The sequence below is a fragment of the Spea bombifrons genome, chromosome 4 (assembly GCF_027358695.1).
Source record: "Spea bombifrons isolate aSpeBom1 chromosome 4, aSpeBom1.2.pri, whole genome shotgun sequence".
Classification (NCBI taxonomy): Eukaryota; Metazoa; Chordata; class Amphibia; order Anura; family Pelobatidae; genus Spea; species Spea bombifrons.
Window position 1 is genome coordinate 55,390,689 of NC_071090.1, and position 21,987 is coordinate 55,412,675.

A 21,987-nucleotide genomic window follows, 5' to 3' on the forward strand; every position below is an offset into this window, starting at 1 on the left:
CTGACAAACAACAAGCTGGCTCTTGTTAGAACATATTTACAATTGGGTAAAAACAGTATTTACATCTGGACAGTTACCATTCTATAAGTATTTACTCTTTCATTAGAAATATTAAAAGAATACAGGGCTCTGAAATGATATATGTACATTATTATTATTTTTTAAATCCTCTATAAATAGTTAACTATGCACAGCTGTTAGGTAACATTGTTGCATAGTAAAGTATAAATTAGATTTAGAACTCTCAATGTGTAAGATTATTTTACATACAGGTTAGCCTTAGATGATTTAGATGTAAAGAGATTTTGATGTAAATCTCTTTAAATATAAAATTGTAGGTCTAAGTGTAAGCAAGTCTCTCGTAAATCCATATTGGCAGGATATTTTTAAGTGCACTTTCAGGGCATATATACCGCTAAAATGTATTACTTTTGCTCAATCAACCTAATAAAAAAAACAATGCTTGGCAAACTTGGTGTCATTCGACAACCAGTTTACTTTGATTACCACCCGGCTCTTTTTTAGGGTCTGAAATACATTATTAGAAGTACATAACGGAATATACTATAAATAGTAATTAATATGCAACACGAGAGAAAACATGGAGTTAACAATATCTATAGACTCACTTGGTGTTGTTATGGAAAGCAATAAACCCCTGCACATCAAACACCACTTCTAGCCAGGCAATAAAGTAAAGTTAAGACTCCCCTAACACTTTAAGTATGAAGTGAATTGGCTGAAATCATGGAAGACAGAGATATGCTGACAAAGCCCAGTTCTCCCTGTTCTGCGCTAGACCATCAGAACACTCACATGCAGTTAAGTAAGTATATGGATAAGACAAAGCAAAGAAATAAAATATTGAAATAAATAATTATCATAGGTGCATCATCAGTTGCATAACCATATAAATATTTGCCCTGAGCAACAGGAGAACTGTAGATGAACAGTACATGTCCTGAGACCTGTGTCATCATCCTGCCAACCACCCGTTCCTCGAAGATGCAGCTCTCCTGGTTGCTTGGGATGATCTGTTCGCAGCATATGTTATCTGCATGCCACACACTAAATATCATCGAACAAAAGCAAATTTACTTAAACGTTTTTCTGTTGTTTTTTTTTTGTTTAAAGCTGGCACTTAGCGATTTTTACAAATGAAATATTGTTCACTGGTTTATCTAATATTGTTATGAAACTTAACAGAATTGCTATAAATTGTTAGGTAGTTATGTGGTGATAGTTGTTGAGTCTGTCTTAAGGCGCCGTGATGTTTGAAGTTGCCCATGAAGGGAAGGTTTGAAGATTGAACATTGGAATTGCCCATGTTGATATTGCAAGCATCACCACAAGAACTCCTAGGATGTTGATGCCCAAACCAGCTTTTACCTAAAGAGAACAAAAAATATATTATCTAACAGTAAACAACCTGGTAGGATATGCAGTGGATTTAGAAGTAGCCTTTTTACTTTATATTGTGGGTAGCTCACTAGCTTCTGAAGTACAATTCTTAAAACAAAGGAGGGCAGCTACCTGTTGGTTTGCATTTTGTCTGTATGTGCATCATATAACATAAAATTATTCATTTCACTACTCACCATGTCCATAACTTGTAGATGACCATATGAAAACACAATAGCGTTTGGTGGATTTGCTACAGGGAGAAGAAATGCAAACGAGGTGCACAATGTTGTAGGGATGAGTATATAGAGAGGGTTTACTTTTATGGCTTCGGCCTGCAAAGGAAACAAAATGTGAATTTAAATGATTTCATCATGGAAATGATCTCTAATTTAAGAACTCTTAAATATTTTTGAATAAGTCCTAACAAAAAATTGATTGATCGTGTCAGATTGTACCTTCTTAATATAACCTGCCAGCTAAAATACAAAATGTTAGACACGCTTGAGATATATAATATCTACCCATTCAACACGTTAGATGAAAATACTCAATGGTACAAGGGCATTTATGCAAACTCTTTGTGGACCATGGGCAATGATAAATTTGATAAAAATGCTCAAGCGTGTCTTTAGCAAAGGTAGTAACTTGACATCTATGAAATCATAGCTATTATATAAACAAATTAAAGGGAGCAGGAGTTTTCTGTTTTCTCCCTTTTTGTGATGTCTTGTGATTGCAGTGCAAATTATTTACGGCTGAAGCATTCATTTATTTCTACTGCTGGTGGGCTTTCTGTCTAGCATGAGAAGGCTCACGTTTGTGCTCCAGATTTATTTTCCTGTACATGTGCTGGCAAGTACGGTTGGAGCCCTGCCATTTACTCCAGTGTGAGTGTGTAAAGCAACTGAGCTCCTCAGTATGCCTCCCTCTCCCATGGCTGCCCCTTCTGTCTAATTGCTCTAGCCTGCCCCTCCAGTGTCCCTTTGCTCTGACCAGCCCCCCTCTGGGTCACCCTTTCTGCTCTGATCGGCCCCCTCTGCTCTCACCCACTATATCTGTCCATTCCCACTTCCTCTGCTCTGGATAATAAAAGGGGAAGGGATAAAAAGAGGAAAAGACAGAAAGGTCATGAAAAAAGGGAGAGAGGGAGAGGGGAAGGGGAAAAAGGAAAGAGAAAGAAAGAAGGAAAGAAAGCGATAGAGAGAGGAATAGATAGATATGGATAGCAGAAATGCTATAACAAAATAGAATGGAGAAAGAAGGAGGAGAGGGGAAAAAAAGTGTGAAAACAGTGTTAAGAGAGAAGAAAGAGAAGGAAAAGAGAAGAAACAAAGAAAGAAAAAAGTAAGATTAATAAATAGGGTAGAGCGAGAGAGAGACAAAAAGAGGGGAAGAGGAAGGAACAGAGAGAAGAGGGATAGTATGAGAAGAAAAATGGATAGCGAGAAAAAAAGAGTGAGAGAGACGAAAGAAAGAAAGAGAAAGAAAAAGAAAGAAAGAAAAAGAAATAAAGAAAATAAACTGTCATTTATATATATGCTAGAGTGTGCATATATGTGTGAATATATTATATAAACAAACTTTATAGAGTGAGTAATGTTCAAAGTAATAAAAGGAGGTGAGCTATATTACAGGTATAAATAGTTAGGCATATATTAACTTTCTTTATTAACCTGTATATGCAGCAACACTGCATTTTGTGTTAATGTGTATTTTTCCTGAAACTTGTATATGTAGTATTCTAGATGAAGCAGGCAGTGTGACTGGTGGTAAAATTATTCCAAAGGTAAAGCAGAGTGAATATATTAAAGCAACTGGATTTGACATGTAATGAAATGTGTGAAATAAATTAAGAGACTGTAAGCTCTTTTTGGGGAGGATGTTGTTGCTCTTTTTGTAACACCATATATTTCTGACTAGCAAGGTTAAGTATGAGCTAACAATTATACTCCCAACAATCTTCATATCTAAAAAGGAGACATGGACACAGAAGCGGTTGGCTGGGAAAGTAGGGAGACATTCAGAGAAAAAGTGTGAGAGAAAGAGAATGAGAGTGTAAGAGAATGTGAATGAGAGTGTGAGTGTGAAAAAGCATGAGAGTGAATGAGAGTGAGTGACAACCAATTTCTTTTCCAAATGTAAAATGCCCTCTGAAATGGCAGAAAACAAAATTCGTTTTGGACAAACCAAAAATGACCGTTTGTCCAAATCCTTTTTGTTCCTTTTTTACAAGTCTAAGATCTATATATCTATGGCTTATAGTATACATATATCAAGTGGATGTAGTTCCTTTAGAGACATTTTTAGCTGGGGGGGGCGCAAATGTATAGAGAGGATTCTGCATTTTATGTCATATGATGAGGACACTGAATTTTATGTCATATGACGGCCGGAGTGTACTTTCACTAACAATTTGGGGGAAAAAACAAAACAAAAAAAACCCAAAACAGATTGTTTACTGTTACACAGTTACGGTTACTCACCAGCGGTGCCAATATTGGCAAGAATATTGTGATGGTAGCTGGATTGCTGGCAACTTCTGTTACTGATGTCACTATTAAGCATGAGATTAGAATGACAAGCCATATTGGAAGAGAACCTAGTGGTGTCATCTTACTACCAATCCATAAAGAGAGTCCTGAATCCTGTTGAGAAAGCACAAGAAATTGTAAGATAGAAGGGTGAGGCAAGAGTGTTCTCTGTCTTACCTGTACACATTCACTCAGCTGGCAACCCATGCACAAGATACAGAACTGAACTGTTTTTGCATGCTTTCCACCTGGTACAAAATACCCTACTGCATTGCACTAGTTCTTACAAAATGTCCCTATTTTTGAACATTGTTTTTTAATCTTGTTATAAACGCAATTGCAAATCTTAACAGATGCTACCTGTCTAAATACAGTAACAAATTCCAAATGTACAAATATTTAATTGTGAAATTTTGCAGTGCACCAATGCTATGTCATTAGAAATATTATAGAAATGTCATACTGAGGAAAAACAGAATGCTGTACAGTTAAAATCTCTATTCAATTGAGGGGACACAGTGACCTTGAACATTATTTTATGCCCCCTGAGGAGTGTACTGTTCATTCTCATGAGCGGTGGTGCTACTCTATAATCCAATTAAGTAGCTGTATAGGCCCTCCATTGTTGTCAGGGCTTAAAAAAAGGAATGTGGGGCCTAGGACAAATATGGACAATTTGGTTCATGTAGTACGTTTTTTTTTTATTCAAAAATACCTCACACCTTCTTTCTTGGACTTGTCTTATGTTTAAAATAGCCCAATCTCTGCACTATGCTCGCTTAAATTACCAAGCTTGGAGGCAATGCAATTAATTTACCCCCTTCTCAGCGTTAAAATACATTCTTGCATTACATCTAAACTTTTAAATTCATAATGTTTCTGCTTTTATAAAATATACAGTATCTCACAAAAGTGGGCACACCCCTCACATTTGTGTACATATTTTATTATATCTTTTCATGTGACAATACTGAAGAAATGACACTCTGCTACAATGTAAAGTAGTGAGTGTACAGCCTGTACAATAGTGTAACTTTGCTGTCCCCTCAAAATAACTCAACACACAGCCATTAATGTCTAAACCTTGGCAACAAAAGTGAGTACACCCCTAAGTGGAAATGTCCAAATTGGGCCCAAAGTGTCAATATTTTGTGTGGCCACCATTATTTTCCAGCACTGCCTTAACCCTCATGGGCATGGAGTTCACCAGAGCTTCACAGGTTGCCACTGGAGTCCTCCTTCACTCCTCCATGACCACATCATGGAGCTGGTGGATGTTAGAGGCCTTACTACCCCCCCACATTCCGTTTGAGGATGCCCCACAGATGCTCAATAAGGTTTAGGTCTGGAGACATGCTTGGCCAGTCCATTACCTTTACCCTCAGCTTAGTACGTAATTTGGGAGTTTCATAGAATCATTACCTCACAGCCTTCTGCCAAGGCAAATCCACCACCAACAAGAATAGCTATGTCCCAGGGCATACAGGCTTGAAATTCCTTCCATGTAATTAATGGTACATAGTCAAAATTATCTGTAAAAATACAATTATAATAAATATAAATGTCATTATTAGTTATAACTACATACTTTCATAGTAAGCATGAACACTAAATCTTACTGAAGCTTTTGATCTCTACCTTTACACATTGTTTTGCCTAATGACCTTAGCTACTACATATCTCCACCTTTTGAAGAAGTTTATATCAATAGTAAGTTACCTTCTTCCCACAACTTTTGCCTCACTCAGGGGCGCTCTTAGTATCAGGTGACCAAGCAGTTGCCTTGGGCACCTTAATCAGGGGGGAGCCCACTGCTGGAGGTGCCGGTTCGGTTGTGAAGGGAGCACAAGGTTGAGGAGGCCTCTGCCTTAGCACTCCCTTGCACTATGTGCTGGCAATTGATGCCTAGCACTGGCATATGATATTCTCAGCGCTCAGAAGTGAAGCCACGTGGACCGCAAGGAGCACTGAAACAGAAGTATGTAGGAAGAAATCTTGCTCTCCTACCACTGCTTGAAGCCTTTAAAAGTAGAGGAAGGTATAACAAAAGAGGAAATAGCTATTTTATGATAGCTACAGAAAGTATTGGCATAAGCTGTTTATGTGTGTTCTCTCACCTTAAAGATTGACAATCATCATTCAAATGAATAGGATGAGTACATATCATTTTCCTTTTTTCTTTGCAAATTAGTACATATTATTTCATGTAGAAATAATAATGCACACTGTATATCATGACTTACACAGCTAAAGATATCCAGCAGCTTAGCAAGGGCATTCAAATAAACAGTCAGGTCCATCGAAGCACTTACAATGAGAAAAGGGAAAAATATACTCAACTGATTTTTCCTGCACTCGCCTTCTTCCAGGGATATGCTGGGATGATAAAGAAAAGAAGACCCAAAAGCAAGGCGGCTGTAGAATCAGTAGCATATCCGCTGTATCTAGAAAAGCAAAATCAACTGATGAGCAATATTCAATAACACTGTAATTCTATAAATGTTTAAACTGAGCCTTACATTTTGACTTATGTTTCCTTTATACAAAGCCATATATTGTATTGTCTTATCAGGGAGGATTTTGTACATTTTTTTTTAAAACTTAAGTTTAGGCACAGAATATTGTTTTAAAACTGCAATGAAAGTCAGATCCATAAGTACTTGGACAGTGCCGCAATTTTTATAATATTGGGTCTGTACGCCACCACAATGAATTTAAACATATGATTGACATGCATGCTTTCAGCTTTAATTCGCAGCGTTTAACAAAAAATATATGAATCCTGAAGAATTACAGCAATTTTCATACCCTTTCCCCCATTTTCAGGGGCTCAAAAGTAATTGGACAAACTAACATAATCACACAAAAATTTTTTTTTCTTAATACTTTTTGAAAATCCTTTGCACTCAATGACTAATGTCTGGAACCCTGTGTTTCCTCACTAGTGATGCTTGGCCCAAACTTTAATGAAGCAGTCTTAAATTGCTGTTCGTGAGTCTTTCTGCTATAGGTTGATCTTAGTTTCATCTGTCCAGAAATATTGTTCCTGCACTGGGTATGCATTTTTATATGTTTATTAACAAAGTCTAATCTGTCCATCCTATTCTTGGGGCTAAGTGGTGGTTTGCGCCTTGTGCTAAAACCTCTGTATTTACTTGAAGTCTTCCCTTGATTGTAGACTTTGTAGACAATGATATGTCTACCTCTTGGAGATTGTTCTTGACATGGCTAAATGTTGTCCTCTGGAGTGCTTCGGGCCTTTTGGTGTGGATGAGCTTACCAATACGTTTCTCTTTTTCAGAATGTACAAATTAAAGTCCTGTACCTCAATAACATCTTAATTTATTAATTTCAAATCCATTCTGATGGCATATAGAAAATATGAAAACGGTGTCACTGTCCAAATATTTATGGACCTAACTGTAAATTATGGTTATGTTGAAAAATGTTTAATGTATTTGTTTTGGATCCTCGTAATCCACCACAAAGATGAACTCCCTGCTAATATGTTTTATGGTACTTACTTTTGTACATATTGATACCAAGTGGAACTAATTTGTCAAATGGGCTGGTTTCCTTTGGCTAGCTTTTTCTGAGAATAGGCCATGCTTAGGTTAACCATGTTTCACTTAAATCTCCATTATAATCTGTTATAAGTGTTAATGATTAAGGGGACAGTGTGATTAATTTAGCTGTATCCACACCAGCTATGACTGGGAGTGTTGCAGCTTAACCAATTTACAAGGATATTTATGGAGCACAACTGCGTGTAAAAATGAAATGCTTTATAAAAGCATTTTATTTGTGCATTTTGGAATGCAGCCATTTCATCCATACTATATGCAGGAATATTTGTTGCATAATGAATTAGGTGAATTTATATAGGGAGGAAATAAATACTAAAGATGCCCCTCCTTTCACTCGAAACATTCTACTTTAGCAAAGAAATATTATAACTAGGATAGTGCAAGCATAGATTTGCTGGAGGAAGCCATATATTAAGCCACACCAAATTCCATATTACCACATCACTCAATATGGTATCCATGCCACTATAGTTTGGGAAATGAAGAACAATGTGTTGTTATGTAAGCCAAATATACTGTGACATATAGGTTATATGAAGTATCTACTTACTCAGGAAAGAGAGCGGACCATCCAGGAATAAAACCAGGGTCTCTTGTAAACCACAACAAGGCCATTAGAACAAACAGAATCAGGGTCATTATTTCTTGATAGCTATAATAGAAAGTTCACCTTATTGTTTTTGCATACATGATGTGTACATTCAACAGTATTAAAAGAATTACAATATTTTTACCTAATAGGACCAAGTCTTTTGTATTCATCTTTAATCACTTTTGCTGAAGCTATTTCACGTGGTGTCTTTACTTTGCCGCATTTAAACATTTCTTGAAAACTGAAATTCAAAGCATAGGAAATATATATAATAGATAATATATAATATAAACCATTTTCTATTTCGACATATTTTTCCGACAGTCTTAAGTAAATTCATTTTATGTTTAAGAACAGAATGTTAAACATACTTGAATCCAAGGAAAAGCCATTGCAGCCAGATCCATGACAAAATGAGAAGAATGACGCTGATTGGGATGCACAGCAAGAACCAGGTTCCAAAATTTATTTCTGTGCTCTTTGGGTACCTCCTGAAGTAAAATACATGTCAATATTTAATCAAAATGTTAGTATTGCTCAGTATAACTCTAGTTTTCATAGAAATATTAAAAATTAGTCCTCTGTAATCCTAGGAAACAAATCTGTTTTCCTAAAGTTAAATATAGATTCATTTAAAACTGTTGGTTTTAAATGACAACAGGTTCTGAAAATAATACAATATTATACCTATTATTATATTATTACAATGTAATACAATATTATACTTATTATTATATTATTATAATAATATGTATGCTTATATAAATTAATAAGTAATGCATTTGTTGGATTTATTCATTTTTGAACTAAAATCCACATTTATTTTTGAGTACATATTACTTTTTGAGACTGTGAACTATACTCACGTTTGAAACTGCTCGGCAAAAATCAGGTTGGTTGAAGTCCCAGTAATGGTGGTCAGTCCTCCTATTGTAGATGAATATGCAATGCACAGACACATTGTCTTGCACATCATGTGATCCTTTTTATTTCTATATCTGTTTTCTGTTGATGCTGGTGGTTCCTGATGGAAAAAAAACATTCACATATGTTTATAATAATAAGTTTTCTTGCTGTTGGTGAACTACCAATATATTTTCTATGACCTATTACAAGCCCTCCATTTTTCTTCTACAGCATACTTTATCTCAAACTGTGGAAATACTTTATAACAACATGTGTGTGTGTCTTACTCACTTACAGGTACATCAAAACATTTGCCCCCTTAAGTAATAAGATATCAGAAGGTGAACCCTTGGCCATTCGTCAGTTTCAGTGACACTTACCGCTTTATCATAGCAGGGTTACAAAGGTAACAAAACAAAATCTCTATTGTTTAATGCCTTGTATGTTATTGACCTTGTGTTATCAATTACTAGTACCATAAAAATAATTATGTTTTTAGAACAGAATCCAGCATGCTCAGATTATTACCCTCCTGTCTAACAGCACAAAAAAAAGTGAATAATAAAGGTCATAAACTTTCATATAACATATTGGATACCATAAAGAAGGTCTATTGCCAAACAAAGAGTATGCATTTGATATTAATAAAGTAAATCTAGGTTTTTATTGCGCAATACTACCACACTATCAGTAGTGTAATATGCAATGCAAGATTTAACAGGTAGGGTGGCAATTAAAAATATGCCCCCCCATACTTTATAATTAAAGGATTATTGTTATAATATATGCAATCACATTTTCACACATCTTGCATATAAAACCCGGGCGGCATAGCATTTAACTGTGTGTTAAAAATATAAAATTTTAGATAATCTTTTAGAGAATCTACCATTTAAAAAAAGTTGAAAAAGCCCAGAGGAGCATAAATCAAAGGTGATGTGTGTCACCCTTCTTAAATGAATTGTAGGGAATCTTAAATATTTTTTTTTATTATTAAAAGTGGATAAGAATAATGCACTAAAGTTCATTATGATACAAAAATATAACTGCAATAAAATGAAGCAGGCATGCTCTGTAATTATGCTTTCTGAAATTATAAATAAATGTAAACAGTGAGCTATGTGAACAATGAAAGTGGGATGTCAAAAGGTCAATATACTTTGTAACTTCTAGTGCATCATTAACTATATAACAAAGACTAAAATAATATCTGCAGGTCACACATAAAAGAAGATTACATAAAGAGCTGTGAGATTATCAGTGTCATTGACACACACTGTTATGTCAACATACATTGCTAAAGGAAGCACATTATAATCAATGTTATTAGATAACATGTTAGCGAACCCACATTATCAACTAATAATCATAAAACATAATTTAAAAAATAATGCTTGTAAATTTTCAACTTGTTTCACCTCCCCACAGGAGCTGTTCTAACAGATACAGGAATATATGATAAAGTAAGGTGAATGACCGAAATGATGTATACGTGGGGCCAGCATGTCAATATCTGCAAAGCACTCAGGAGAGCATTTAGATGGCATTTTGTTTGCATTGGTCATGCTAGGGTGGAAGTCGACTTGGGGACATGGCAGTGGAGGTTGGAAGTTCATAATCTCTGGTCTGAATAACCAAACACAAACATTATTTTTCAGTGGCTCACTAACGGGGTGACTCTAATGGCCATCCTTGTCAAAATCATTGTGAAACGGTGAAAAACAGTTTTCTAACAGGGATTTTAACTGCAATATACCAGTGATGCTCTGATATGATATCAGGTACTTTCTCTGCTGGTTTTTCTACCTAATATCGAAGCCTGGCGTCTCCTTCCTCTCTCTTTGCTATGCTGATAGCCCTGATCTCCCTTAGTTATCTGTTCCGTGACTCACAACATGAATTGAATCGGTCCAAAGGTCTAAGCTCCATTACTCATTTTCCACTGCCTACATGCACAAAGTGAGGTAGAAATGCTGCTTTCATTTTGAGGCAGCAAACATCACTATAAATATCTAAATGCCAGCACATAGACATATGCATAAAACAAACAAAAATACTCTGATTAACAAAACCAATGAAACAAATAAATAATATTTTTTGTTTTGAGTTCTATCCCTTTGAGGTACATCCAAAAGTAAACTGTTAATGTCTTTAATGCTCGGTAAATATTTATAGCACATTTTTGTTACTTTTTTTTTTTTACCACATAAGCTTTAGCATTTGAACCAGTAAAGTCGCATTAAAGTATAGTTTAGTGCCTCATATTTTAGGCGTTAAAAAAAAAATATAAATATTTTGTTTTTTGTTGAAAAGGGAATGAATAATATGTATGGAAAATTGCCCTTATATGTTTGAAACATTGCCTGGCTGTTTTGGTGTGAGAGAAAGCATTTGTTTTATCTGGAGTCCCTCATGTAATGAAATAAATACATCTTTTCAATTTTGTTTGTTAAATGCCACTTATAGGACACTCTACAAGAGGAGAACAAAACTGAATTTAATTTACCTGCCTATACTTTTAGCATTGTTAAAAACATACTATTTAGTGAATATATCCCAACACCTGTAACATTTCCCAAGCTCTTGAAAGCATTAGGAGTATTGTAGTCTAAAGCAGGCATCAAAGTGCAAAAGAAACCTGCTAGGAAAACTTTGTGAAATGGGTTCAATTTTAATCAATTTTTATTGACTTAAAACGGAAATATAAAGTACAACTAATATTAATCAATAGAAACAATACACCTTTTTGATGCCTAGTTAAGTATTAACTCCTTGTTCTAATAATATTGCATGTTGCTTCTAATGTATTGTATGATAAAGACACTGAGATAACCTGGGCTGTAAGTTCATTAATGTCAATGACACCCTAAGCTGTCATTAACCTGTCTGCAATGTGTGTACTGTGTAGTAATAATTATTAAACAGGTAGGGTGTTAGTGAACTTGTGTTCGCCCACATGTTCCTTCCTTTATATGTTCTCTTATCTATGCAAGCTGAGTATAGCACCCAATATAAAATGTATGGTGAGTACCAGGATGTGGGGAATACCCTTCTAGCAGGTTAAGAAGAAAATCTTTACAACGAAGTTTGTGCATGTAGAGCAGAATTGTTTGACCTGTGGTACTTGTCATATACACAAGAAACTTCTGACATGGCTAGAAAGAGCATCAGAACCTTTGTAATTTCAAAGGTTAAAGGTAATTTCCCATTTAGACATATATGGTAGATGTAGTGTTGGAACTATGGAAACAGCTGACAACAAACATTACTGGTTATAACTGGTTAAAGAAAAGTTTGATAAACAGTATAAATAATGACCGGAGTGGTAATGTCTAAATTGGTAGACGGTATTAAGGTGTAAAAGTGAACTCTCATTCTTTCTGTCTCAGAGGTAATCTGTGATTTAAGTGCACTGGTTAGTGAAGAGTGTGTGACACCATGGTTGTCCAGTAACTATGGTGGCAATTGGCCAATTCCTCTTATGCGGTTGTGCAAACCTCTAACCAACTATGTTATATATCGAAGAGCATCGTAATTATTAACTATGAATAAAGTTAAAATAGTTTTAATGTCTCAATCCTATTGCGAGGATATGGTGGACCCACTTCTCATATGGCTAAGCTGTTTGGGACACTGGTACCTTTGATTTTATTAAAGACTGGTATAATACTAAATGTTGCTATCCCCTTAAACCAAGGAGGCTGTGATCCTACAGAGGAATTCTGTATACCAATGCTAATAAACCTAATTTATTATAAAAAATAGTTTTATGTGTTTGGGTTATGTTGTCCTTTGGTTAAAATGTACTTTGAGCTAAAGAAGTGCTTAGTAGACTTTTTCATAGAAAGCATGCTGTATTACTTCCATTAAGTTGAGACTGGTTAACAATGTGTAATCAAATATTTATTATGGCCTATACATTTCTAAACTGTGTTTTGTACTCCCAAACAATTTTCAACCCTTTTCATTATATTAACTCCAGTCTTTTTTGTACACCCAAATGAACATAATACAATATAATAACACAATGCAATGTGTTACATTGCTAATGCATAGCAAGAGTATACAGAATTTAAAGATTTAAATGTGTTATTTCTTACCTCTTCAATCTCTTTTTTCTCAATTTGATTGTTGACCTCACTTGGAAATTCTTCTTCCATTGTCTATTTAATATATATAATATAATCAATAGATCTATAATTTAGTTTCTATTACTAATGATTACTAAGAATCTAAAAATATTTAGTGAGGCAAATAATTATTTAAAAAAACAAAATTAGATGAATTTGCTGAGCTACAAATCTCTGACCACCTGTCTTTATATTATTCACAGTTAATATCCACACAGCTATATAGGTGCATAGACAAAATGTGCCTTAATGGACTTAGAAGTAGTTTTCTAGCTTTGCATAGCTTGAGCCAGATTACAGTTGTCATCCTTTACTCTGAATTCCTCAAGATAAAGGTGCTTGCAGCATTAATATTAATATTTAGTATTCCTTTTATACCATATATATATATTGCAGTTATAATATCATAGTAAGGGAGCATTTATTTTCAAACAGAAATTATATCTTTGCTCTACACAGTTTGTTCTAACCAGATATGCAGAGAAGAGAAAACAAATAATAATAATAATAATAAAAAAAAAAAAAAAAAAAATATATATATATATATATATATATATATATATATATATATATATATATATATATATCTTAACAGGAATAAACATATGGATGCAGTTTTATACATAATTTGTATGTCAAACATGAAACTTTATCTTTTGGAAAAAGAGCATTATAAAGCATACCCCCACCGTATCACTACATTCAAATTTGTATGACTTGGAGGAAAACCAAGTTTATTCACAAAAGGGCAAATTGGTATAGTTAGGCTGAAGTTTTATTTGCAATGACCACAAATAGGCTTATGCTTAGCATATCACTTATAATGGAAGATCTCTTAACTACATGTTCACACGTCTCATTTTGGACAACAGTTTTGCAGGAGGAATCACCTGTTTGTTTAAATCTTTTTAGGCAGTTTAGGTGTCATTTTCGGTGGTTTCAAATACGGGATTCAAGACCCTGTCTGCTGTCAATAAAGGTAACTGCTAAACTGAATTTTCAGGAAACCTTTCCATCCTTGCAACTCACTAAGTAAACCTTAAATTATTAATGAAAGCGCAATAGTGATAGTAGCAATGCCATTTTCCATAGGTCTGAACTAAAAATGCAAGTATTGGTTTGGCTTTGCCTTATACTGAATTACTGAATAACACGTTACATGCAAAATATATTATGGGAGTTATATGTGAAGGTATGTATAAAAGGAACTATGAGCCTCTATGTATAATGTTACAGATAAGCAAGCTATGTCTTTTGGGCACAGGAAATGACCTTTTTTATATACTTTATACCATTATTTTACACTTATTCATTACCAGAGCTCTGTTTTATTGTGGCTGGGAAAAAATAAATATTGTGCTTGCTTGTTTTATACATAACCTCCTAAATATTAATAGCTATGTGAATGATAGTACAATTTAGCTTAGATACCTTAAAGGGTAATTCCAGTGCCCCATAGAACACCCTAAACACTACTTCCATATGCACTCATTTAACCTATATTTAGATAGAAGCTGTAGCTCCTGGGCTACAGCAGAATGCCTCCACCATGGTCCAACATTTTGTCAGTTGGTGGCAAGAAAGCACTCCTATTAAAATCAATGGGAAATCTTTTCCTGCATTAGATCCCCCACCCATGTGTTCACAAAGCCAGTTCTATAGCTGAATGCCGGTAAATATATTTCATGCATGGAGATGTTTCTGGTTGACCACATTTTCTGCACAACCAATAGCCAAGGTGTTGAAGGAGGCAATTAGATATTGGGAATATTCTATGAAATCCCCATGCATTTACAATGGGGATACCATAAAAATGTAAAGGGAACTCTTTTGCATTAAAGTGCATATGATGGCAGGTGTGTCCCTATAAAAACAGTATCATCAAGTTTTTGCCTATCGTGTTCACAGTAACAATGAAATATGAAACATACCACATCTTTTTCAGTGTCCCATACAGTCACAGCTCCATTACTGTATCTGGAAGAAATAAGTTACATAAATATCCATTTTTAGTTCATTAAAAGATACTAAGGTTTATGGAACTGTGATCCTTACCCATTGACGGATTTCTCGGAAACATAATTTGTATCAGTTTCAGCGCTGTGTTCTGTAAGTTATTAACACAAAAGATAAAAATCATAAACATTTTTCACACCATTTAATTGTATTCCCTGTAGTTATTTGCCTCATTTTTAATAACTGTCTATAACAGGGGAAAACAGAATGATTGTTCATCAAACCCAGTACTTTAGTTTTGCTCTTTTAGCAAATAACATTACAATGCATCTGGATGTCCTCAAATGGTTAAAACCATGTAACAAAAAGAAATAAACTCAAAAGTACTGAATGTTCTTTTCAAAACTGAACTTTTTGAAACTTCTAATGTCTGCTTACATTTATAATTTCTTATTTTTGACCAGGGTCGAAATGCTATATGATCATATAACCAGCCCTCTACAGAGAATCAGAAAAAAATAGGCAGAAGAAGGCTTCTATATAATGTGCAGCTAATTAGACTGATTTTTAGCTGAATAGGAAATGATATGTACCATCGAGTTCTAATGCTTCATTGTTAATGCCACCCGATGAACTGAGTTGCATGGCATCCACTTCTGCTTCTGCATTAATGATTTGCTGTGCTACCGCTTCCACTATTGGCATCACCATGGCAGCAGTGGAGGTGTTGCTAAGCCACATGGACAGAAAGGCTGTACTGAACATGAATCCCAGCATAAGCCTGCAAACGATATAGAAATTAGCATGTAATGGGTCATAGAACAAAAAACAGTAAAGTGCTGCTATTTAAATGCCTAAAATGGAGATTGCCTTATTAGTCCAAAAGAAAAAGGAGTCTAGAGTCGAAGTTGATAACTGTAATTGGGCCAGCACCAAAAAAAGCTGTAAGGTTATATAGGTTTTCAGAACCTCGGACGTCTTTTCCATATGGAGAAAAGATCTCTGACGACGTATGTAACTTTACACCTTTTTCTGTTGTCCTAATAAAATGCATCCGTTTTGGCTAAAGACTTTTGTTCTTATTTTACAATCTGAGAGCCAGAGTGTTTGCATACAGCCAGGACATTTGTAAATACACAGAATTGCATGTGTTGGATTTTAACAGGATTTTTTTTTGCTGTTAATAAGAGCATGGATTACACATTGGATTCTTCTGTCATACAAACATCAAAATGGGATCTGTTCACCAAAGAGGATGGCTGCAGACCCCTTCCAGAATATACATAAGAAGAATACTTATTTTTAAACAAAAAGCAATTAGCCTCTCAGGCAAATTATATGTCAAGCAGCATTCTGTGGAATCAATATATGGCTGATTTACCTAATGGTTAAGATAGGGGTAAATCTAAAATCTGGACAGTTAGTGGTCATTGGGGACTATTTGGCTAGCAAGTATATTGGTTCATTAAAAAACATTTTACTTTTACTTTTTGACACAATTAGTTCTGTACACTCACCACCTTCTGCAACAATGCTTGTTATCTTGGCATTTTTACTTGCCTGCTGTGTTCATGCCGCTGTGATTTTACTGTGCTTCTACTCGTTTAGTGTTACTATAACTTACCATCCTGGATTCACCCCAACTAACATGACCATCTTTAGAGCAATCCTTTTGTGCAAATTCCATTTTTCTATTGAGGTTGCCAAACAAATAACACCGGTCAACAATAGATGGAAATCTTTGAAATATGTAGATGCGATCTGAAATTAAAAAAATAAATAAATCATGTAATAATACTCTCTATGGGTAAAGCTGAAGCCCTTCATATTTTTCATATTCTTCTTAATAAAGTCTTGCTTTGTCCCCTTTATCCCTCTACTTGTCTATTATCTGATCTCACACACTGTTAAACCCTTACAAACACTATAAGAGATATGTAATACCAGCTTCTCAAAAGAGGTTAGTGCTACCATAATTCATTAATTTAAAGCTGATACACAGGCCACGATATTGCTCCATAGACACCCGGTCAGCTGTTCTGTTGCAGTGTGCGGCTCCTGACTGGATATGCCTAGCCATATGCCACATGAGCATACAAATGCTACATGGGGTCTCTCTCCAGCCTTTGGCCACACATATGTCACTGGTGACAGCCCTGGTAAAGTACTCGTATTAACAGAGCTATTTTATGGTCCAATGGGGGAAGCAGCTCCTCTGCTGCAGAACAGAGAGCCAAACACCCTTTTGGGCACCACTGCTCAATGAGCTGGTTAAAAGGAAGCTCACTGACCACCCCTACCAGCCCATTACATCTATGGAGGACAGTGCCAAGTCAGCACAGTCACAATACTTTTACCCAGTGCTGCATATCCACGTGAGGCAGAAAGCTGGGATATAATGTCATATCCCAATTTCAGAAGATGGATGATGGCGAGGAGGTGGTGGCCGGTGGCACTGCTCTGGCTTAGGTTGAAAATAGCATCAAGAAAATGATGGCAAGGTGGGGCAATGGGACAGTTTCCTTGCACGCTACCATGATTTCAGGAATTTTGGCCTCTGCCACTAGCTTGTATTTTTTTCATTTGTTTGACATTGTGGGGTGTGTGGTTGAAAGTGCATTTGGCATTATTTCCACTTTGACTGGGACCTTCCTGTGTTCCTTTAATTGATTTTCTCCACGGTCTCATTTGGTGCATGTATATTGGGAATTAAGTATGTTGTCTGGCTTTGAGCCACTATAGAATTAGGGCATTTTCTTGTTCTTGACATCTCTGGGCTGAAGGTTGTCAGTCCTCCCCTGAGTGGCGGGAACCAGGCTGGGACTCATTTTTATGTAAAGATGTATTTATGATGATACTAAAACAACACATAACTGGGGGGAATTAGCAATATAACTGATTATACATGTACCTAGAGGACCACTTTAGGCACTCAGTGTGAGGTAAGTGGGTTTGCCTATAGACTAGACTTGAAATACTTTTGTCCTTTTTTTTTCTTTTCTTTACTGTAAGTATGGTACTCACTTATCTAGAATTTCTGGACCAGAGCTATACCACACCAACCCTCAAGCTCTACAAACAGGCCACAAGTTTTGTAAACCCTAGCTTCAGCATGTTCATTCATTCATTTTAAAATCATGGTTTAAAAAAGCGACAAGTAACACGTAGGGACTTTCTCTTATTGAATGGTACATTTGTTAGATATTGTAAACAACACTTCCAGTTTTAAAAAAAAATCTTCCATAAAAGCCAAAAACATTTCTTTGGAACTATTATGCGAGTTTCACACAGAAATACTTCCTGAACTAAATGAATATCAGCAATAGCAACTTAGCAACATTGAAAATCAACTGGATTCGATGTTCGATGTGTACTTACTGTTTTAGATGGTAGAATGCCAAACAATGGAAACATCAAAGCGGGTATAAAAGCTGTCACAGAAAGAGGCAAAGCTTCTGAAAGCCAGAAAATAGCAACTACGAACAAAACGTATGCACATTCTGCTTCCTGGGATCGTAGAAAAACAAGAAAAGGTATGAATGTAAGCCAATACATAAGCAATGAATAATTTTATTAGTTTGTCATGAAACGCTATTGAAAATAAAACAATAATTTTCAGTGTTCAGTTAATGATTCATTATACTTAAATTATCTTGCTTGTTTATTATAATTATATATATATATATATATATATATATATATATCTTCCTTCGTTACAGAATGAGCACTCTCGGGTGCCAAGTAGGAAGTTATACGAAACGCCCATTACACCAGGGTGCCAGGCGCAGTAAAATTCTTACTGTGTTTCAGAAATATGATCATTCTTGCTGACACTGAATCAGCTTAATGCACTGATGAAAATGAGGGGAAAATACATGTTTTTATTCTTTTGGCAAACACTATCTGTTATTTGGCAAGATACATGAGATTAACACTGGTATCCATGCATCTTGAATTAAGAAACAAAGCAAATTGGCTCTGGAACATCACTAGACTGCAACCAAAAATTCTGATTGTTGTTAGAAGAGGATCTAAAATTGTATTTTTATCTAAAATATTAAAAGTTTAATATATAGATATTGCTTAACCACACATAATGGTACCTTAATGTGAAACACACACAATATAACACTGGCTGTAGCTAGGTGCACCCTATGGCAATCAGGATTACATTTATCTAACATATCATCTATGTACAGTCATTTACCCTTCTTACATTTTAATCCCTTCCCTCTTTTCAGTATTAATATTATACATGTTTTATATAGCACCATCATATTCAGCAGCACTGTACAATGGGTAAACAGGACGTAACAAGTATTGCATCACATAAGGTAAGGGGGAGCTGTACAATATAGAGATGTCCTTGAATCTGTAGGAATAGCTTACAATTGTCTACTGTTTTCCAACAGAAACTGTATTCGAAATGTCAGTACATGCTAAGTTAAGTATATTTTTTTCATTCTGTTCAGACTTGAAAATACTTTTATATTTTATTTCTCTAGAAAATGCCTGTATCCAAAACTTCGAAAAAAAAAACTTCATTACATATGTATTAAGCAAAGTCACTAAATAGTTGTTTATTTGTCCTTAAATGAATTTTTGCTTTTAATTTTACAATTATTTAGTTTGCAATTATGATTATATCACAAAATGCTAGATTAAGTATTGTAATCATAAAATAAGTTGACTTACTTTTGTTTGTATAATTAGAGGTACAGGCAGCAAACACAGTGGAGTTAAAATAATCAATAAGAGTCTACGATACATCCAAATATAAGTGAGAATCCTCATTGTAATGGAGAACAAAGTCTGCTTTCCTGTGAAAGTGTAAAAAAAAAAATGAGATGACACTTAAATAGTAAGCCTTGATTAATGTTTCTCTAAGCAGCTACCTTTAACCACTGGAATACAGTCTTTTCTAAACGTAGTTAAAGATAAATTTTTATTGTTTTACTGGCTTCTATATTGATCAACTTTTAAGTAGTTGCAGATTATACACGTATAGGGATTCTTGGCAATTGTTTAGCTGAATCGTCTACAGTAACTTGAGTAGACGACTGAACACTTGCTTACAGGATCATTAAACCAAGTCCAATGGGCGCAGGTTCCTTTTGATTCTTCTTCCCTTTATCTATATTAATTTGTTTATGTTGGCACAAAATAGCAAGTCACACCAAACAGCTACTTTCACTCTTAATGAACATAGGAAAAAGATCAAAAACTGTACAGTTTTACTGTTTTGGTAAATATAAAACACCCATCAACATCATTTACACAATTAAATACCAATTATACGGTATCCCTATAATAACACAATGTGTTAAGACTTTAAACAACTCTTTTCTTCCAAAGGTTGCAATTCTTGCTGAATGGGGGTTAGTTTCCCTTGTGTGCTCAGTTATCATTAACATGAGATCCGTTCAAAATTCCCTCCCATTTGATGGACTCTGTATCATCCAAACCTTGTGATGGTTTCTTAAATATACATAAAGCCTCCCGGATCAGGGCCTGTTTGCAAAACACAGATAATGTTTGTATATGGGGTTTGGCTTTAGTTTCTTTTTTACTTAGGTAATTAAAAATCGTGTTAGATGTAAGTTTTGCCCCCCAACCCAAGTTAGTCCCCCTGTGCAAGTATATGAAGGTATAGTGTCCAGAGATCTGGATACATTATTCAGGGGTCCTACTTCTGTTATGAAAGGTGATAACCTTCCAAGAAAATAAAAGATTGCATTGAATAAGTTTAGAAATTATTCTAACATTTGTTGTCCAGACAAGCCTTGGAATTGTTAGACAGACATACACATATTTCTAAATGTCAAAGACAGCTAGAAGGTAATATTTTTTAGTCCTTTGGAAGCTGACCCCACTTTTCATATACAAGCTGAACTTCATTCTTTGTTGGAGGTGGGACTCAAGACAATAGGTTTAACTGGATGTGTTTTTCAGTAATTAAGGGGTTATAACCCCCAACCATTCCAGTCTTTCCCAAAAATTCACATGGAAATTCTCCTCCTCCAGGTGACATGAAGTGGCCAGTATAGGATCTATTAATGAGCCGAAACTGTAGTCTGTTCTTATTTAGACATGGCACTGGCCCCATTTGTTACAAAACCTCCAAGAGACAGTAAACATGCTCAAGATATTTTTTCTAACTGACTAATTGATATTAGTCAACTCATCTTCCTGTGCACCATGGACATTGAATCTCTTTATATTAATGTCCCCATAGTACATGTGATTGTAAGGGATATGTACCAACACAAATCCACCAGATTAAAACCTAAACATTCAATACCTTTGAATAATAAATAAAGATACCAACAACTTCATATTAGATAAACAGGCCGTGGTCTTTTATTTAGCTTACAATGTATCATTAACAAATTACATACATTAACTGAAACTTTGTAACCATAAAAGCAACTCATCCATGCTTCCACTCTTGGTTCTCCCGCTATGCTGCTGCTCACCAGACGCTCAACGGAGGTCAGTGCAGACAGCTTGCAGTTCGCTGCAGGTAAGAAAAACCCTACCTCAACAGCTGCTATCTATAGGGAAAATTCCCACCCTTTGCGCAGCATGAGGCACTCGTGAGCGCAGCACGAGACACCCTCGCGCACAAGGTGGGCAAAAAAGGTGGCAAAGTTAAGCGGCGCAAGCACACCTAGAAGTTTCTTTCTATTTTTTTATATTATTATTATGTAACTCCTGCCTAACCTGTTCTACCTGACCTTCCCATGACCCCTCTATCCCCACAACCACATGCCGCCCCGACTGCTAAATCGGGTCAGGGCTATCCAGTTTATTACTAAAATTTGAAGTGATGACACATTTACCTTAAAGGAATGCCTCAGTTATTAACTTTGTCTAACAAT

The 21,987-nt window shown here is 35.3% G+C and overlaps 1 protein-coding gene across 1 annotated transcript; it reads right to left on the reverse strand.

The window, feature by feature from the left end:
• Nucleotides 1-512: 512 nt before the first annotated feature.
• Nucleotides 513-19,947, reverse strand: SLC13A1 (solute carrier family 13 member 1). The gene is made up of 16 exons (XM_053461918.1): nucleotides 19,802-19,947; nucleotides 18,485-18,613; nucleotides 16,731-16,867; nucleotides 15,700-15,887; nucleotides 15,206-15,257; nucleotides 15,082-15,127; nucleotides 13,121-13,183; nucleotides 8,981-9,138; nucleotides 8,486-8,605; nucleotides 8,257-8,355; nucleotides 8,073-8,174; nucleotides 6,276-6,379; nucleotides 5,358-5,467; nucleotides 3,888-4,049; nucleotides 1,599-1,736; nucleotides 513-1,389 (listed from the first exon to the last, which is right to left on the reverse strand). Exons 1-16 carry the CDS (start codon nucleotides 19,898-19,900, stop codon nucleotides 1,258-1,260), a joined length of 1,839 nt encoding a protein of 612 aa, XP_053317893.1. The 5' UTR covers nucleotides 19,901-19,947; the 3' UTR covers nucleotides 513-1,257.
• Between the last annotated feature and the right edge of the window lie 2,040 nt (nucleotides 19,948-21,987).